This window comes from Cynara cardunculus (genome assembly GCF_001531365.2).
Source record: "Cynara cardunculus var. scolymus isolate 2C chromosome LG 7, CcrdV1, whole genome shotgun sequence".
NCBI lineage: Eukaryota > Viridiplantae > Streptophyta > Magnoliopsida > Asterales > Asteraceae > Cynara > Cynara cardunculus.
In genome coordinates, this window is record NC_037534.1 from 8,065,170 (window position 1) to 8,083,695 (window position 18,526).

The 18,526-nt window shown below is 35.4% G+C and overlaps 1 protein-coding gene across 2 annotated transcripts; it reads right to left on the bottom strand.

Annotated features, from left to right (window-relative positions):
* Positions 1 to 1,689: 1,689 nt before the first annotated feature.
* Positions 1,690 to 16,920, bottom strand: LOC112515285 (probable prolyl 4-hydroxylase 10). Of its 2 annotated transcripts, XM_025122002.1 has the most exons (8): positions 16,570 to 16,920; positions 16,397 to 16,481; positions 4,966 to 5,063; positions 4,743 to 4,840; positions 3,987 to 4,116; positions 3,720 to 3,907; positions 3,101 to 3,190; positions 1,690 to 2,033 (listed from the first exon to the last, which is right to left on the bottom strand). In XM_025122002.1, the coding sequence occupies exons 1-7, from the start codon at positions 16,773 to 16,775 to the stop codon at positions 3,117 to 3,119; spliced, it is 879 nt and encodes a 292-aa protein (XP_024977770.1). In that variant the 5' UTR covers positions 16,776 to 16,920; the 3' UTR covers positions 1,690 to 2,033; positions 3,101 to 3,116. The 2 variants fall into 2 exon arrangements, with proteins under 2 accessions (XP_024977770.1, XP_024977771.1); XM_025122003.1 differs by lacking the exon at positions 1,690 to 2,033 and having other exon boundaries at positions 2,952 to 3,190.
* Between the last annotated feature and the right edge of the window lie 1,606 nt (positions 16,921 to 18,526).

The following is an 18,526-nucleotide window of genomic DNA, read 5'->3' on the forward strand; positions in this document are numbered from 1 at the left end:
AAATACCAGATTTGGGTTCATTACATTATTTTCTTGTTCACATGATTTTGGATAACAAATTGAATTAATGTATTGATATGATACAATTATTTCATACAAACGGCATGCTTACCATCAAACTACTTTAAGTGAGTTAAGAGCATTCACATGGTCTATTTCCATACCATCAAAAGCCATGCATCACTTGAATACCACTAGAGTTTATCAATTTTTAATAAAATAAATAAATTTATTTAATTAATTATCGACTTCTACATACAAAAGTAAGATATTAATTAAGGGATGCTTACTAAACGTTTATCCGGGTAAGCGCTTACTAAATCACATTACCTTAGCAGATGAATATATGATAAGGACCAAGAATCCTACCCGGTAAGTGAGGGCGACGACTCTTACCACGGTAAGTAAGGGTGCTCAAAAACCCAACCCAACCCAACGCGAAATAACTCAACCCAAATCAACTCGATGTCTAATCGAGTTGTAAAATTGTCAAACCGTATGTGTTGGGTTGATATTGGGTTACTATTATTTGAACTCAACCCGATATCCTTTTATTTCTTAGATTTAATATGATTATTGAATTTCTATTAATATATACATTAGACAATTACACTATCATGTATGTTTTTTCATATACACATATTTCCAATCTATTCACATCTCCATATAACTCATTCGTATATATGTTCAGTAATTGTGATTATATATATATATATATATATATATATAAATTGAGAAAATTAACTGAATGTGATATACGTAAGAAGTATAGATAAGTTGTATCAAATGGTTGATGATGAAAAAGAAATTATAAGTAGAGAAATAACATATTCAAGGTTAGAAGAATATTTTAATGTACCAAAGTATCAACCCGACTAACCCGTACGGGTTGGGTTGGGTCAAGATTTTTTCAAACCGCAAGCATTGGATTGGATTGTTCAAATGTCTTCAACCCGATCAACTCAAACTATGAACACCCCTAACGGTAAGCGCTTACCGGGTAAATTGTTGCATACGATGTCGTTTTGGTGTATTAAAATCTCACCCAGTAAGTAAATGATAGTTTAAATTTTATCGGTAAGTGTTTGGTAAACAGCCCCTTAGTTAATATAATTTTTATTTTTGGCAACTTATGTTTTAATTAAAAAATTAACTCTAAAGTCAAACCTATATTGTAATTGTAATTATAATAAGTAATTTTAATCATTATAATTTTTATTATTATAAGCTTTCATTATATAAATTATGGAGCAGTACATAATTGGAAATGCAAGGTTTATGAAATGTAAAGGAAATAAAAAAAACTGATGTGAACCACAAGGGTTGGTGTCTGATTGGTTTGAGTTTGGCTCTAAAGGTCAAAAGTACCAGGAGGTCTCAGGTTCAAATCCAATGAGGAATAAAAATCCCCTTGTGGCCACGGAGGTTCAAATGCAATGACTTCGGGATATATGCAAAGCAGGTGGTCGCCCTGAGATTAGTCGGCTCGCATAGCGGGTTGGATATCCAAGTTAATAAAAAAAAAACTGATGTGGCAAAGTCATAAACCAAATAATTATATTTCATTTTGCATTATATCATGAGAGTCTGTCAATTATTCTGACCATTTAATTATTCTGCACCAAATCATTCAGCAATTGTCAAACAACCGGTAAAGGTATTATTATGTTGTGTGAATGTTATACCTTCAAGACACTTAAAATAATGTGAATGTTATTGTCTTCATACAAATATAAAACTTCTTTAACTTATTTTAACGTGTAACAAGCCAAAGGATTTTACACCGTCCCTTTTGTTCCCTTCCAAACAATCGAAATACATGTCAACAATGACTCGAACTCATAGCAAAAGACTCTGTTAATATCAGTTTGGGTCAAAACCGCTAACGGGCTCATGCTTACCACAAGGTAAGCTAGGGTCTATTTGCTTAACGGAATAAACGACAGATTAATGGGAAATTACACACAAAGACTATATCACCGGATCTTGGTGTCACGTTCTGAAGTCTTGTTATAACGATACACATTCAAAACCTGCCAAAAACAGAATTACTTTCATAAACCATTAACCACATTTTTACAAAGCCCCGGGTGCCCGAACTACATCACAATCGACTCGTCACAATGTGCAGCTTGCTCGTAACATCATTACATGTGATATCACAGGTTACAAGTTATCCCTTTGGCTTTTTTGAAAGTTAATTAGGATGATAAATTTATAAAATATTTTCATAATATAAATAATGTTGATATCTCTAATGTAGAGAAAGTGTTAGGAGTTGATTTTGATTTTTACTTGTATTTTCTTAGAGAAATTATAGAGAATCAATACATATATGACTCTCTAAAGGCCTGTTTACCAAACACCTATTGGGTAAGCTTTCACAGGCAAGAGTCACCATCCTCACTTACCTTATTAGCTAACATTCTCGACTATCTAAATGGATTGTTGGTAAGCGTCTATTAGCCGGTAGGTGTTAACTGGGTAAAAGTCTTCTCCCTCGCTTACAAGGTAAGATTTTTGGTCCTTGCTATCCTTTTACAAGGTAAGATTCTTGGTTTTTGTCATGCTCACCCGATAAGGCTAAATGATACCCGATAAGCTTTTGGTAAACGGCCCCTAAGATCAACAGTCGCTCTTGTAAACTGTCGGCAAACCTCAGTTGGTTTGTACCGTGCGTATCTGATGAATTAAATTCAGAGAATGGTTGATTCTACACCCTTAGCCAAGGGTCTTCACGGAAATAGTTACTCCCCCCTCCCTGGGGGGTCAGAGACCCTATTTCTGAATGGAATATATTGGGTTTGTTTAATTTGGTTGATTTGACGTGTTGTAAAACTTGGACAACAAGTTCATATACATTGGCCTTAAAGAACTTCCATAACATTTGCAAGCTAGGCAGGAATTTGTACTGCTATCCTTTTAGTGATTTAAGTCGAGTAAGCAAAAGAAAAAGAGAAATAAGTAGATAGATATAATAGATAGATAGATATATTTGTACATATGCTGATGGTGATATGCACATGTATTTTATGGACTCACAGACAACATTCTATAGCAGCAGCACAAGCCCTATGTAAAAGCTATAGAGAGGAGGTACCTTTCGAACCAAAAAATTAAGCTTTATACTCGTTCACACGAATCCATTTTGTAGAGGACCACTTGTTCCCTTTGATAACTGGGCAGCCACCTATCGAAGGATAAGAGATGTTTGAAGCTTAAGTCAGAGATTTTGAATAAGATGATTAACCAAAAGTTAATGCATGTGTCATGGCAAAAAGAGATGCAAAGACACTACAGCAAATGTGGGGTTTAATGACACCAAAAATGTCTAGATGTCCTAATAGAATGTTTCCCACGACTTATGGGTCATATGTAAAAGTGGTGCATTAAGTTTACAAGACGTTTTTGACGTCTTAACAAGTTTTTAAGAAACCTTTGAAATGAAGTGTCATATTAATTTCTTTATATGACATTATTTGAAAAAGGGTCGTAGAAAAAGATGTGTTCATAGGTCACTTCTCAAAAAAACTCATTAAGACGCCCAAAAATGTCCTATAAACTTATTGTAACACTTTTGCATTGAAACGCACAATTGTTTGGTGCTATAAACTTAAAAGTCCTATAAAGCTCTATTAGGACATTTAGACATGTTTGGCAGGCTATAAACCCGATTTTGTTGTAGTGTATGGATTGATTATATATAAACAACTACTGACCATGTAAACTTGAAGGATCTACAGTTGCATCAGGTTTCATGCTCCAAAAAAGCAACGCATCCCCCATTTTTGGTTTAACAGATAGACCTTCTTTGCCACATTCAGATAGTTCATTCCACCAAGGCACGGCACTGATGTTCCCCTTTGCAGAAGGGAACACTGTCTCACCTCCTTCTTCTACGTCTGAGCTGTCAATTTAATAAAGATTAGAGACGATGAAAGAAAAAATACATGAGCAAAATTACGAAGAGAAAAGGCATCACTTACAGGTACATCAGAACTGTAGCCATGCGTTGACCCCCATTCTTGGTGTTAAATTCATCTTGGAAGTAGTCATAGTGAGGCTCGTATTTCTGTCCCACTTCGTAGTGGAGAATTTGCAGTCCTTCTCCATGTTCTGTATAATTAGTTATTTGCGGAACACCCCAATTAAGTAGATAGAAGATATATATTTACACAGTGATGCTTCGAAATGTTAGCTTATATAAGCAGCTTTACACAGAAAAAAGGTGAGTCCCATGTGGTACTAACAAGAAGATAATCGGAAACCAAAGGATCATTGGCCCAGCGTGTTACCCAGGAGGTCTGAGGGTTCAAAACTTACCTTCGTGATATGCATGTGTTATATAAATATTATATGACTTAAAAAGAGATAATAACAGTATTGACAGTGGGAAACCAAGTAAACAGGGGGACAGGTGTGACATGTATAGAAGTAATGATTACATAAATGGACTTTATGGACATGAAGGAAATTTGAAGGGACCTTCTGTGCTAGGAATTTCGCCTGCCAGAAACTTTATATATGGCTAAATTGAAGATGTGAGACAATCCAAATTTCACAAATGGAAAACCCACAAAACTGGCCTTTGTTTGGTCCATTTTCAGAAATGGGTACTGCAAACTATAAAAGCTTCTGTTTTTTTTGCCTATCAGAGTATGTTAGGCTGTATACTGGGAATACACTTGAAGGTATAACTAATAAGTAACCAGAAGATTGACGATGCTTAGTAAAAAGCCTACCTACAGGTAAGAAGGTGAAATCTGCAATCCTTTTCTCAATAGTCCTGATTATTTTGTCACGTCCACGAGCCAAAAATGTGCCAGAACTCGTACGAACCCTATATGAAAGAGGTGTGAAATCTCTGGTTAATTTAAATAACTAAAAGGACGCTCGAAAGATCACAAAAAAGTAACAAAAACAAGCAAGGAGAGCAAGTAAATAAACATTGAAGAACTAGCACACCTACTATCTTTGCTCTTGCCAGTCTCGCTATCAACAACAGTTGACTTCTCCATATGAGGTTTAGCAAGGTTAATTAGATACTCGCATTCATGCTGGGACTGCCATGAGAAAAACACAAAGTTCAGTTCGGTAAGTTTTGTAAACTGTTGACCAAGTTTTGTTTAAGCCATACATGAGACTTGGTTTCTTTACCTTTTTTAACTTAATTCTGATTAATCAGGATGGCATTATGGCATAACTTTTTGCAAGAGAACAAGAAGGAAACATACAATTTCGCTTGTAAAAATATAAGTGTTGAGAGAAATTCAATTACAAAGCATGTCAAACATGCCCGATCTTTGAAACTGAGCATATGATACTAAAAAGATGGATTACAGGTCCAAGTAAATGAATTCGTAAACTGTTGGAACAAAAATGTTGTATTCAAGTGCCGGTGCTTAAATTGTTTTAAATGCTTTGTATTGTTTAGTTCTTGTAGTTTCCTTTTATAGCTTGTGTAGTTGACTTTCTATTTTGGGAGTTGCTATAAATAGCAACTGTTAGTTTTGTTAGTTGGGTTAGACAATCATTGTTAGATTCATACGTATCTTTGACATTGAAAGAGATTGAGAGTACACTTTGTATCAAGAACATTGTTCTTCACAGTTTATGAAATGGAATCTTGCCGACTGATTTGATTCTTCATCTTGTTCTTGATCATTGTTATTAATTGGATTGAGTAGACTTGAGAATTGGGATCACAATTGGTATCAGAGCTTAATCAGAAAGACTGGATTGGATTTGAATCGATTCTGTGTTCAAATTCTCGAATTTCTGTGTTTGAAGATATTGGGTTACTTTTCTTGAATATTTTGATAAATTTGAACCTGTTTGATCCATTTTTGTTGCAATTAATTGTGTTAATTTGTTTCTGCATACATTGCGAATCATTTTGTGCAAGAAAGTTGTCAAATTTTGCAGTTTTTGGGTCAATTTGATGATTTTTCAAGTTTCTGGTTCAAAGATCTTCTTCATCGGACATTGAATATTCATCGTCTGATGAGTGTTCTTCATATCGCCTGTTGAATGTTCACCGCTCATCGTTGAAGTTGATTTTATCGCTCAAGTGTTAAATTTTTTATAAGTGCTTGTCTCATTGCTCATTTTTTACTTGTCCGGATAACTTTGTCTCATCGATAAATTTTTCAAGTATTCTTCTCATCGGACACTTCATTGTCCGATATCCCTTCTCATCGGTCAAGTCTGTCCGATATCCTTCTCATCGGATACTTCATTGCCCGATAACAACTTCATCGATCACTTTCTTGTCCAATGAAGTGTCTATTCTAGTGTGTCCGATAAGTATACTCATTGTTGTACGATAACCTTGATTTCCTTGTCCGATTACTTGCTCATCGGTCAAAGCCTATCCGATAAGCTCTCTCATCGGACACCTCTTTGTCCGGTGAAGTGTGTTTTCTTTGTTGTTTTCTTTGTTGTCCGGTGAAGTATAAGTTTCCTTGTCTAATAACTCCTTTCACCGGTGAAGTCTTGTCCGGTGAAGCTATTTTTCTAAGGGGGACATTATTCGTGAAGATTTCAATCCAGTTCTAGTCAAATATTTTTCTGAAAAAGATCATTTCAAGTCTTTAAAATGTCGAAAGATATGCTAAGTATTGGTTCTGACTCTAAGCCTCCTGTTCTTGCTGTCGGAGAGTATTTACAATGGAAAGTTCGAATGATTCATTTCCTTGACAATAAGAATGAGAAGCTTATGGAATCTATAAAGAATGAACCCTACATTAGTTACATGGATCTACCTTAGCAGACTACCGCTGATGAGATAGTCGTGCCCGCATCAAAGAGAAAGACGGATCCACAGTATTATACGGATACAGAGAAGCAAAGGGTCCTAATTGATAAGAAAACTTTGACTTATATGTTCATGGCAATTCCGAACGAACTTTTTAATCGTGTTGACAGCAGAGGCTCAGCCAAAGAGTTATGGGATGAATTGGAGAAGGAGATGTTGGGAAGCGAAAAGTCTATTTAGACAAGGATGAATCAGTATATTAGTGCTTATGAAGGATTTTGATCCCGTGAGAATGAAACCATTACTGAATCCTACAACAGATTCAATGTAATTCTGAATGACCTAAGGAGGAACGGTATTCAGAAATCCATGTCTGAAATCAACTACAAGTTTTTAAAGAATTTGAGAACCAAATGGAACTCTCTTGCAGTAAATCTCCAAATGAACAAGAACATGTGGGAATAAGACATTCATGATCTTTACAGTATCCTGTATGAGCAAGAGGAAAATGTAAGAGAGTTGATGACTAAGAAGAAAAAGGTGGCTGACTCCTCAGCCTTACTGTCAGGGAAGCAAACAAAGAGCAAATCAAAAGGAAAAAGCTCCAAGTCCTTGAAGACAGAGTTGTCTAAGCAGACTGAGAGTGAATCAACTGAAGATTCCTCAGCTGATTCAGATAATGACATCAGGGAGTTTTCTAAGAAACTTACTTTGCTGACAAAAAAGTTTCAGAAGAGATTTGGTAAGAAGAAGTTTGTGAGATTTGATAAGAGTAAAGGAAAGGAGGTAAGGCCAGAAAAGTTTACAAAAGCCAGAGACCAGAGGGATGGTAAAGCTGAAGAAAGCAGATGCCATAACTGTGGAAAACCTGTTCATTACATCAAAGATTGTCGGTTCAAAAAGTTCAAGAATTCAAACTACTACCTCAAGAAGGCAAATCTAGCAAAAGCCCTTGAGGATGGCAAGGCTTTGGTGGCAAAAGAGGAAAGCTGGCTTGTTGACTCGTCAGATGATGAAGCTGCTCATTTTACTCAAGTAAATACGTGTCTAATGGCAAGAACTGAAGCTGAAGGCTCATCATCTGAGAACGAGAATGAAGTAAATTCTTTGAATGTTGAATTAATGAAAGAAATTGAAAACATCAATGCTGAATTTAAAATTTTGAAAGATAGACTGAAAAGAGAGAGAAATTTAATGTTAAAATTTAGAGAAGAAAGCTGCGGTTTCAAATGCTTGAGTGAGGGTTTGAGAGAAGAAAAAGAAATTCTGAAATCCGAAAAGACTACGCTTGAAAATGAATTTATGTCACTTAAAAAGAAATTGAGTGAAGTTGAGTGTGAGCGTGATAACATTCAGTTAAAATTTGACGTTATTTTTGCGGAAAGATTAAAGCTTTACGATAAAATAAAACAGTTGGAAGATATTAATTACAAACGAGGCCAGTCTGAGCAAACACTAAATTTTTGACAAAGAACCCAAAAGATATTCGTTTTTACAATCCTCAAATGGGTTTGGGTTATACAGAAAATGGAACTCTTAAAAAGGCCCCTCAATCTTTATATGATTTTGACAAATGGGGTCGGCTAAATTTGCAATTCCTACTGTAAAGGAAATATTTGTTAAATCTGAAACTGAATCACCTATCTTTGATAAAGATGATAGTGAAAAAACTGATGAAGATTTTTCTGAAAAGCTAAACTTTAAATCAGTTGGAATGAAATATGATGATCTTAACTCGAGTTATGAAACAAGAAAAATCATATTTTCACATACTGAACTTGATTCGGTATATCCAACTGAAAGTATTCAAAATCAAACTACATCTGTTTTTGAATCATCTAAAAATAATTCTGAAAAACTTTCCGACTTTATTGAATCCATGACTCCTTAATCGTTCGAAAACCTTTTAAATGAGTCTGATTCTGATTCGAAAACAGACGTGGTTTATGATTCAGATAAGATGGAAGAAAGTGCTGAACAGGATTGGAAAGTGCATTCAAATCCAGAATTTGATTTGAATTTGAAAAAGATTTCTGATCTTGAAGATGAACTTCGTGCTGAAAAAGATTTACAGCTGAAAATGATTTTCTGACTAAATTAAAAGAATTTGAAAGCAAAATTTCTGAATTAACCTTGCTTGTTGTCTGTAAAGATAATTGCTTGAGTCCAATTTGAAAAAGATTCTGGTTTGGAAAAAGAACTAAGTTCATGTTTTGATAATAGGACTCAGCTTACGAATAAAATCATTAAGCTTGAGAAAAATCTCAAAACAGCTTCAAGATCATTTGCCAAAAATTCAGAAGTTGCTCAGATTGTCTCAACTGCAAAAACAACTGTTATTAAAAACATCAATCTTTCTTAAAGCAAGTTTGAAAAAGGAGAGCCTTCTAAAACTAAAACTAAAATTGTTTCTAAGGTTACTCCAAAACCGTCAAGTCTGTTGTGAATGCAAAATCTATTAAATCTGAATCTTTATCTGCAAAACGCTCAACTAACACAAAATCTTTTTCTGTCGCAGAACTTTTAAAGATTGGAAAAGACTGCAAGCGGAAGTCTTGGCAGAAGATTGATAAAAATGTTTTGAATAATTCATCTTCTGTAAAGAATTTTTCTGTTAATAAAGATAGTTGCAATTGTAAATCTGTGAATTCAAAGTGTAATCTGGATGCTGATTTTGAGAATGTTAAAAAAAATTCATCCAGATCTTTTATCTATTGCTAAACGTTATATATATTGCAATTATTGTGGATCAAACTCCCTTGCAGTTAATGCCAAATGCAAAAAGTCTTTAGGGTCAAAGAATTCTGATTCCAACTCAAATACCCTGCTCAAAGCAAAAGCTTTCAGTGGTCTTCCTGATGTTAAAAAGAAAAGTGCTTTCAAGAAAAATGTTTCAAAACCTAAAAATGAGGAGCCATATTTTGTAGATGTTAGATTTGTTTGGAAATGGGTTCCTAAAACTAAATATGAGTGGAGCGTTAAATCTATATCTTCTAATGTAATATCTAACCCAAAAGAACCCATTTGGAAGTGGGTACCTAAATCTCCATGATTGTTTTTGCAGCACTGTCATGTGTGGTACGTAGACTCAGGATGTTCAAGACACATGACAGGACATAGGCACCTTCTATCTGCTTTCAAAGAAAAGCCTGCCGGAACAGTCACATTTGGAAATAAAGAAAAGGGATTTGTTAGAGGATACGGAACACTATCAAACGGCATTGTCACAATTAAGAAAGTTTTCTATGCTGAGGGTCTATTAAGTATTAGTCATTTCTGTGATAATGGGTTTGATGTTAAATTCTTTGTAAATGGTTGTGTGATTATTGACTCCGAAGGGATAGAAGTAATTAGGGTTGAACGTTATGGTCATCTTTATGCGGTTAATTTTCCAACTCTGACTGCTTCTAGGCCAATTTGCTTAATCTCCAAAGCATCAAAAGAGGACAGTTGGATATGGCATAGAAGATTATCTCATCAGAATTTCAGAGATATTAATCGGCTTGTTAGCAGTGACTTAGTCATTGGTCTGCCTGAACTTAGATTTGATAAGAATTCACTTTGTTCGGCATGTGAAATGGGAAAGATTACAAGATCTTCGCATAAAGCAAAATCTGCTTCATCTTGTAAATCTCCTCTTGAAATGATTCACATGGACTTATGCGGCCCAACGCGTACTCAATCGCTTGGAGGTAAAAAGTACATCTTGGTGATGGTCGACGAATATTCCAGATACATGTGGCTAGAGAGTCTGAGAGCCAAATCTGATGCGCCTGAGCTGATCATTTCTTTTATCAAGCGTATTCGAGTTCTTCTACAACTTCCAGTACAAAAGCTTCGAAGTGACAACGACACTGAATTTACAAACGAAGCCGTTCAAAGTTTTTTTCAAACTGTTGGGATTTCTCACAATTTTTCTGTTGTTCGAACTCCGCAACAAAATGGAGCTATTGAAAGAAGAAACAGAACATTAGTCGAGGCTGCTCGGACTATGTTGGCTTACTCTTGTCTACCTCTGTATTTGTGGGCTGAAACAGTGTCTACCGCCTATTTCACTCAAAATAGAACGATCGTCAATCATTTTAATAAAACTATTTATGAGTTAATAAATAAAATTAAAAAGCCTAATGTAAAATTCTTCCATGTTTTTTGATGCAGATGCTTTGTGCTTAACGATCAAGACAATCTCGGGAAGTTCGATAAGAAGGCGAAAGAAAGCTACTTTATTGGTTATTCGTTAAAGTCTAAAGCCTTCCAAGTCTATATCAAGTCATCCAAGATTGTCATAGAAAGCATCAATGTCAGATTCGATGAATCTTCGACTTCTAAACAAATCAGTGCAAGACTCAAGCTACAACAGTTAGCTGTAGAACGTGTACCAAACAGGATAAATAATTCCAATTCTTCTACTGTAAAATCAAATTTAGATTCTTTATTCAAAGACGCATTTGCTCTCACTTGGGATATTCTTGCAGAGTATTTGATCTTCCCAAGTTGACCAGTGGTCCCGATTCCACAAGTTACTCAACTTTCTGGACCATCTAAAGCTAGTTGTTCAACATCAAATGTTGTYCAACCTGAATCTACTGAAGTTGCTGAACCAGAACATGTTCAAGTTGAGGCACAGACTCAACCAGAGATTGTTCAATCCGATATTGATCAATCTGAGTCTTCTCAACCTGTCAATAAAGCTGAACATTTTGAGGTTCAAGCTGAAGCTGAACATTCTGAGGTTCAAGCTGAAGCTGAATCAGAAGTCAAACTAAAGTTGAAAGTGAAATTCAAGTTGTAACTGATGAAATATGATGATCAGAACAATCTAATTGATATTCAACCCCTCTCTTGTACTCACAAGTGGACAAAACATCATCCTCCTACTCAAATAATTGGTAATGTAAATGATAGAGTGAAACGCGATCTGCTACCGCTAACAAGTGTCTTTTCGTGAACTTTCTTAGCGCAATAGAGCCAAAGAAGCCATCTGAAGCTTTGCAAGATCCAGATTGGATCAATGCCATGCAAGATGAACTTCGAGAATTCGAAAGAAACCAAGTTTGGAGACTCGTACCGAGGCCGAAAGACAAATCAATAATTGGTACAAAATGGGTCTTCCGAAACAAAAAGGATGAGATGGGAATTGTAGTGAGAAACAAAGCCCGATTGGTTGCTAAAGGTTACAGTCAACAAGAAGGTATTGATTATGACGAGACCTTTGCTCCAGTCGTACGCATTGAAGCTATCATAATATTTCTGGCATACGCTGCTCACAAGAATTTCAAAGTTTACCAAATGGATGTCAAATCAGCATTCCTAAACGGTATTCTTCATGAAGAAGTCTACGTGAGTCAGCGTGAAGGCTTTGTTGATCCACATAAACCTGATCATGTCTATGTTCTAGACAAAGCTTTATACGGGTTGAAACAAGCTCCTAGGGAATGGTATGATACTCTAACTCAATTCCTATTAAAGTCTGGTTTCAAGAAAGGTACGATAGATACGTTATTTCTTAAAAAGCAAGATAAGCATATGACTTGATTCAAGTAGACCAGATATAATGTTTTCAACATGTTTTTGTGCAAGATATCAGGCTAATCCAAAAGAGTCACATCTTGCTACGGTAAAGAGAAATCCTAGATACCTCAAAGGCACACAAAATTTGGGTCTTTGGTATCCTAAAGAATCTGGTTTTGAGCTGACTGCATTTACTAATTCTGACCATGCAGGTTGTAAACTGGATAGAAAGGGCATTTCTGGATCATGTCAGTTCTTAGGAGACAAACTAGTCAGTTGGACTTCAAAGAAGCAAAACTGTGTTTCAACTTCTACTGCTGAAGCAGAATACGTTGCAGCAGCTAGTTGTTCACAAGTTTTGTGGATGAAGACAACTTCTAGAATACGGGTACATGTTTAACAAAGTCCCTATCAACTGCGATTCAAAAAGCACGTTTGCAATAACTGCTAATCCAGTTCAACACTCTAAGACCAAACACATCGATATCAGGTATCATTTCATTAAAGATAATGTAGAAAAAGGGTTAATTGAGATACATTTTGCGCAGACTGATTTCCAACTTGCTGACATTTTCACAAAACCTCTGGATGAGAAAAGGTTTTCATTTTTAGTAAGCAAGCTTGGAATGCTAAATCTGTCTGTATAAGATCTGATCCATCTTTCTAAGGGGAGCTTGAGCTTAAAGTTTTTATCTGTATTTGATCTTATTGTGCTTAATTGCAAAATTTCAATCACTTGTTTAAGTGTTTTTGAGCTAACATCTAGGGGGAGTTCATCATCAATATTTCAAGATGATCTATCATTCTTTATCACATATATCATTCGAAATTTTCTCTGAATATACATTGAAGAAGAACTTCTTTGTATATAAAATGTTTTCCTAAATGTTCAAACCACTTCTTTGAATTTAAACGTTTTTCAATTCTAACAAGTGCGATTTTAAATGATTTTGTTTTTATTTCTTTTTGGAAACGAGTACTTTCTCTGATAAGGTATTTTCTAGAGATCTTACTTGCGTATTTTCTCTTCCCGTTGGTGCCCCTTCGATGCTTCCCCTTCTAGTGAAATCATTGCCACCTCTAACTTTTCTTTGTTGGTTAATCGGATCGATTGACAGTACCTATCAGCCCTCAATCCATCCATCAGGATTTGTACCATCAAACACCATAATTCCAGCCACCAACCTTTAATCGCGAAAAATGGCCCGCCTTCTTATTGTTGGTCTCCATTTTGGACTTGTCTCTCTCCGTCAACCAACAATTACTCTCCCCCATTCCCTCAATGGCCCGCCTTCCAATTGTTGGTCTCCACTTTGGACTTAACCACAAGGGTGGTGCCTGATTGGTTTGAGCTTGGCTCCAAAGGTCAAAAGTAACAGGAGCAAGGAGGAATAAAAATCCCCTTGTGGCCACGAAGGTTCAAATGCGGTGACTCCGGGCTATCTGCAAAGCAGGTGGTCGCCCTGAGATTAGTCAGCTCGCATAGCGGGTTGGATATCCAGGTTAATAAAAAAAATAAACGTGTCCTCCCCCTCCCCCTCCCCCTCCCCCTCCCTAAGAAGCAGTTTATAGTTCCTTAAATTCCTCTAACCACCCACGCTCCTTATCACAATAGAAAACAACTCACATCCCCTTATTACAACAATTGAAAAGACTATTCTACCCTCTAATTATTTCTATGTAAGATGGAAAAACCTACTCGTATCACAATCCCACTTGTTTGATGAGACCTTTTAGCAACAAATCTAGCTTTGAATGACAGACGATACCATATGAATCTCATTTAATCTTGTAAACCCATTTACACCCAACAAGATTAACATTGGATGCTTCTAACATTGCAAATGCAATACGAAACTCTTACTAAATCGAGAAAAGATGGATGGTTCAAGAAGAGGAAGAGGGTTTGAAAATTGAACTACAACTTGCTTGATATACAACATGATAAGGAAGAATTTAGACTTACGAATGTGATATCGAGTTTTGGGAACTATGGGATAAGGAGAAGGGTAAAGTCGGAGGACAAAAAAGTTGGCTATAAGACAACCGAAGACATGGATGGAGAGAAAGAAGGTTTCAAAAGAGAAGGAAAAAATTAGGTATAACAGCTTGAGTGGGGCACAAGATTTAGGAGAAGTAGAATTTAGAGTCTATGGGAAACGCATTTTCATAGAACATGACGGCTAGTATAAGCTTTATTTGTAACAGGGTCCTTAAAGTTGTAGTCGTTGATTGGTTGCATATCTCAGAAAGATGCAAGTGACTTAGGTGGTTCCTAAATATGGAAATCATAAACGCCTACACCAGAGTAAGTAAAGTCTAGAACAAATTTATATAATGGTTTAAAGGTAGATGTGCTATGGAATGTGGATGATGGCAAGTGATTGATGAGAAAAGCAGTTATGCCATAAGCGTTGGACCAATAGAATTTGGAAAGTGTGGCCAAGGTGAGCAAGGTAGAACTCATATCATAAAGATGACGATTTTTTCATATGTATGGATACGTAATACAATATAATGCAAGAGTCATTACGGAACTGTTCAAAATGTCCATGGATTAACTCAGGATTCACATCACATTGAAAAGTTTAATGGTAGTAGAAAGTCAGAGTAGATTCTTGAAGTACGGAAGGAGTAATTGCTTGAGATCGATATGAAGAGGATATAGCCAAGTGAAGGGGATAAAATCATTAATAATTATGATGGAATAGTGAAAACCACTCCAAGATACAATGGGTGAGGGACCCTAAATGTCACAATGAATGACATGCTTAGTAATGCCATAGTGAGACAATACGAGACTAAATGGTAGGCGCTTGCAATTTACACACAAAACAACGCGATGTGTTCAATTTTGAATTATTCACCGAATATAATAGAAATAAAGAAAGACAGAACCAAAAGGATGCCTTGACTTATGCCATAATGCAAGAGACTTGTGCAAATAATGCAAAAGCCAATATTGAATAGAGACTGTGGGAGTCAAGTTGAAATTGGTGTAGTAGTTTTCCTGTTAGATCCTTCAAAGGAAAACCAAAATGTTGAGAATTGTACTAAAATAGGTATTATCTCGAACTAACTGAAAAATGAAGGGTAATTTTATTGTTAAACCAGCAACTACAAGAATATTGGTTAAACGGAGAATGCAATTAGGTGGTGCTAGTGTAGAGTGACCGACATGCATGATAGCAAGTTGCAATTTTCCATAGTGACCTTGTCAGGTACAGAGAATGGTGTAGCATTTGGTGCAAGATTGATGTATGTTGTCATGTGATGTATTTAATGAAATCCCAAATATGCCTGGCAAGCAAAGCGTTGTAGTTGGTATTGTAGGAAAACACAAAAAATGGATTTATGATTGACATTAGAGGATATGTATTTAATGAAGTCCCTTGAACACAAGTTAAGGTTAAGCAACAATCCTTTATTCTTCAATTGTTGGTAGGTACTTATTTTAAGATCCATACTTACGAAATTATGTTATTTGGGCAAAAGGTTGATTACCGGCAACCCCAACCAGCCCCACATGGAACCTGCCTCCAATGACACCAATGTGAGATGGCATTTCTGTAGCTCACTCAGTGGTTGAGGCTATCAGGGGGGGCCGGTCGAACCTAGGACCCGTTGTTATATTTGGGCAAAGTTGTCCCGCCTCTTTGCCAACTGAGCTACACGCCAAAGGCTATGACATAAATGTTATTGTTTCTAGATTGAATAGAGCTGATGGTATTAATCTCTTATTCTCTTCCCCTCACATCATATAAATAACAAAGAGAACCCAGATCTAGAGTTGACATTTTGTGGTCATGATGTGATATATACAGAAATGCAGTGTGTTTTTTATTTTATTTTCGGTGAGAAGTATGCTATAGCCAAAGGCTATGACATAAATGACATTGTTCTTCACATTTTGTTGTTTACATTTCATATGATGGATTATTCTCCTCCTTTGGTTTTTTCAAAAAGAAGTTCCGTGTAAATCCATTGTTCTTATCGTATGTTTTAATTCTCGTCAAAATCAATAATATTGTGTAATTCCACATTTACAAAATGCTTCCAAACATAAATTAAAAAAGATATATATATTGGCATGTATAAGGTTTCAATAGGACCAAAAAAGATACTAACCAGGAAGTTATGATAAATAACGGCTCGAGGCTCCCATGAGATCACTTCAACCCACTGATCTGCTATGCCATCTTCACTCTCACTTCTACATCAAACAATGGCAATCCAATTTAATACCGAATCAGATCACACCAACAAATTCGAACAAATATTCGAAGTAAACCCGAACAGACCTGTCAGCAGTTGTAGTACGGTGAACGATGGAGCTGAGATCATGAGCTTTCGGAGAACTATCTGAAGTGTTTGGAATCGAAAGAATTCCGAGAGCGAGAAGGATTAAAACGAAGAATGAACAGATAATCATAATGGAGAAGATAAGCGTCGAAGATGAAGATTTCCTAAAAGATCCCCGGGGTAATGATCTCCCTTTTGACACCATTTTTACAATACAGATCGCAAGAAAGAAAAAACCCCTAAAATCCTACTGGAGATGAAGACTTTCAGTTGATTAACAGAGGCGAAACCAGATTTCTAAGCTCTCATGTGCTTTTCTTTATCCTTTTCTAATAAGGGAAATTTGAGTTTCAAAGCCCTATGTAAATGTTGCCTAACAGTATGCATCTCCAATCTAAAGTCAAACAACTTGACTTTCTATCATTCATGTTTTGTATTTTTTTTATTAATTTGGATATCCAATCCGCTATTCAAGCCGACTATTCTTAAGACGACCATCTGTTTTGCAGATAGTCTGGAGTCACAACATTTGAACTTCCATAGCCACAAACGGATTTTTATTTCTCCTTGAATTTGAACATGAGACCTACTGGTACTTTTGACCTTTGAAACCAAGCTCAAACCAATCAAGCACCACCCTTGTGGTTTATGTTTTGTTTTGTATTTTCCGATTTTATTTTACGGTTGCTTATCAATTTTATTGAGAATTTGTTGTATTAGTAAAACTTTAACGTTTGTTTATTTTTTGAAAAAAAAGCTCTTAATACTTCTTAAGTCTGAATCGGTCAGACGTTTTTATTTTCAGACTGTTTGATTTTTTTTAAAGAGTTGAAAAGCTTTTATAGTCCTCTAAATTTTAAGTGGTAGTCTAAACCCTTAATGGGCTCTTATTCGTACATGAGGACACCATATCGATCTCTCGCTTGATCCCCAGCTACCAAATCATACTGATCTATCCAAATCATACGGTCTGGACACCATATCAATCTCTCGCTCGGCTTCAAGCTATCGATCTATCCAAATCAATCTATGGAAAACGATCTCTGCAAATCGATCTCTCCTATATATGAGTTATTTTATGAGTATGATCAAACCAACGAGCAAGAGGATGTTGACGACACAATTAATGCAAAATGAATATCAATTCTATTTGTTATGGGACTTTGTTCGTGTTTATATTGATTCAGACTTCAGACATAAAAACAAACAGTCTGACTGGTTCGGATTTCAGACTTCATCATCACCTCTTATAAATCAGAAGTGAAATCAGACTTCAGCACATCTTAAAAAACAAACGTCACCTTAATGGTTATCCTGTACTGGTAAGGGGTTTGTATAATGTCGTGGTGTACATCTCAATTTAAACCAAGAACTTAAAATGTCAATTATGTTTTACTTTTTGTTTTCTTGTGTCCATCTGGATGCTAGTTGTATACATATAAAATGTAGCTGAGTATAAATTTTGAATAGATGTAAGAAAAAGAATAGATTCGTATAGATTTGTTTACTTATTTTTTTCTACAATAACTTTTATACATTCTTATTAATATACTATAGATATTAGATAATATAAATTGGGATGTATTTATGCTATTTTATAATATTATTAAATTCAGAAATATTTAGTAATAAGTTTATTTTGAAGGTAATGCTGAAAATTTTGTAATGATATAATTTATAATAGAAACGTCTTTTTGATGTATTTTAGTAAATCAATGATTATATATTTTTAATATGCTAAAAGTGAAAAACAAAGTGTAAGGATATAAAACAAATTAATTCATAAATACTCATGATATTTAATAGTACGATTAAATCCAAAAATATTCAATAATGAGATCATTTTTAAGGTATTGACGAAGCGATTATAATGGTATAATTCGTAAAAAAACGTATTTTTTAATGTATATTTGTTCATATACGTTATGTTAATATGATAAGGGTGTTGATGATCCC

Bases quoted from the DNA above. Each gene is read 5' to 3' on its own strand.
- LOC112515285 (XM_025122002.1), bottom strand. From the start codon at position 16,775: ATGGTGTCAAAAGGGAGATCATTACCCCGGGGATCTTTTAGGAAATCT. The intron at 5,064-16,396 runs GTTAGTATCTTT...TTCTCATGGCAG, and splicing joins TTATTTATCATAACTTCCTG to TCCCAGCATGAATGCGAGTA. The intron at 3,908-3,986 runs GTAAGTGATGCC...TTAAATTGACAG, and splicing joins GCTACAGTTCTGATGTACCT to CTCAGACGTAGAAGAAGGAG.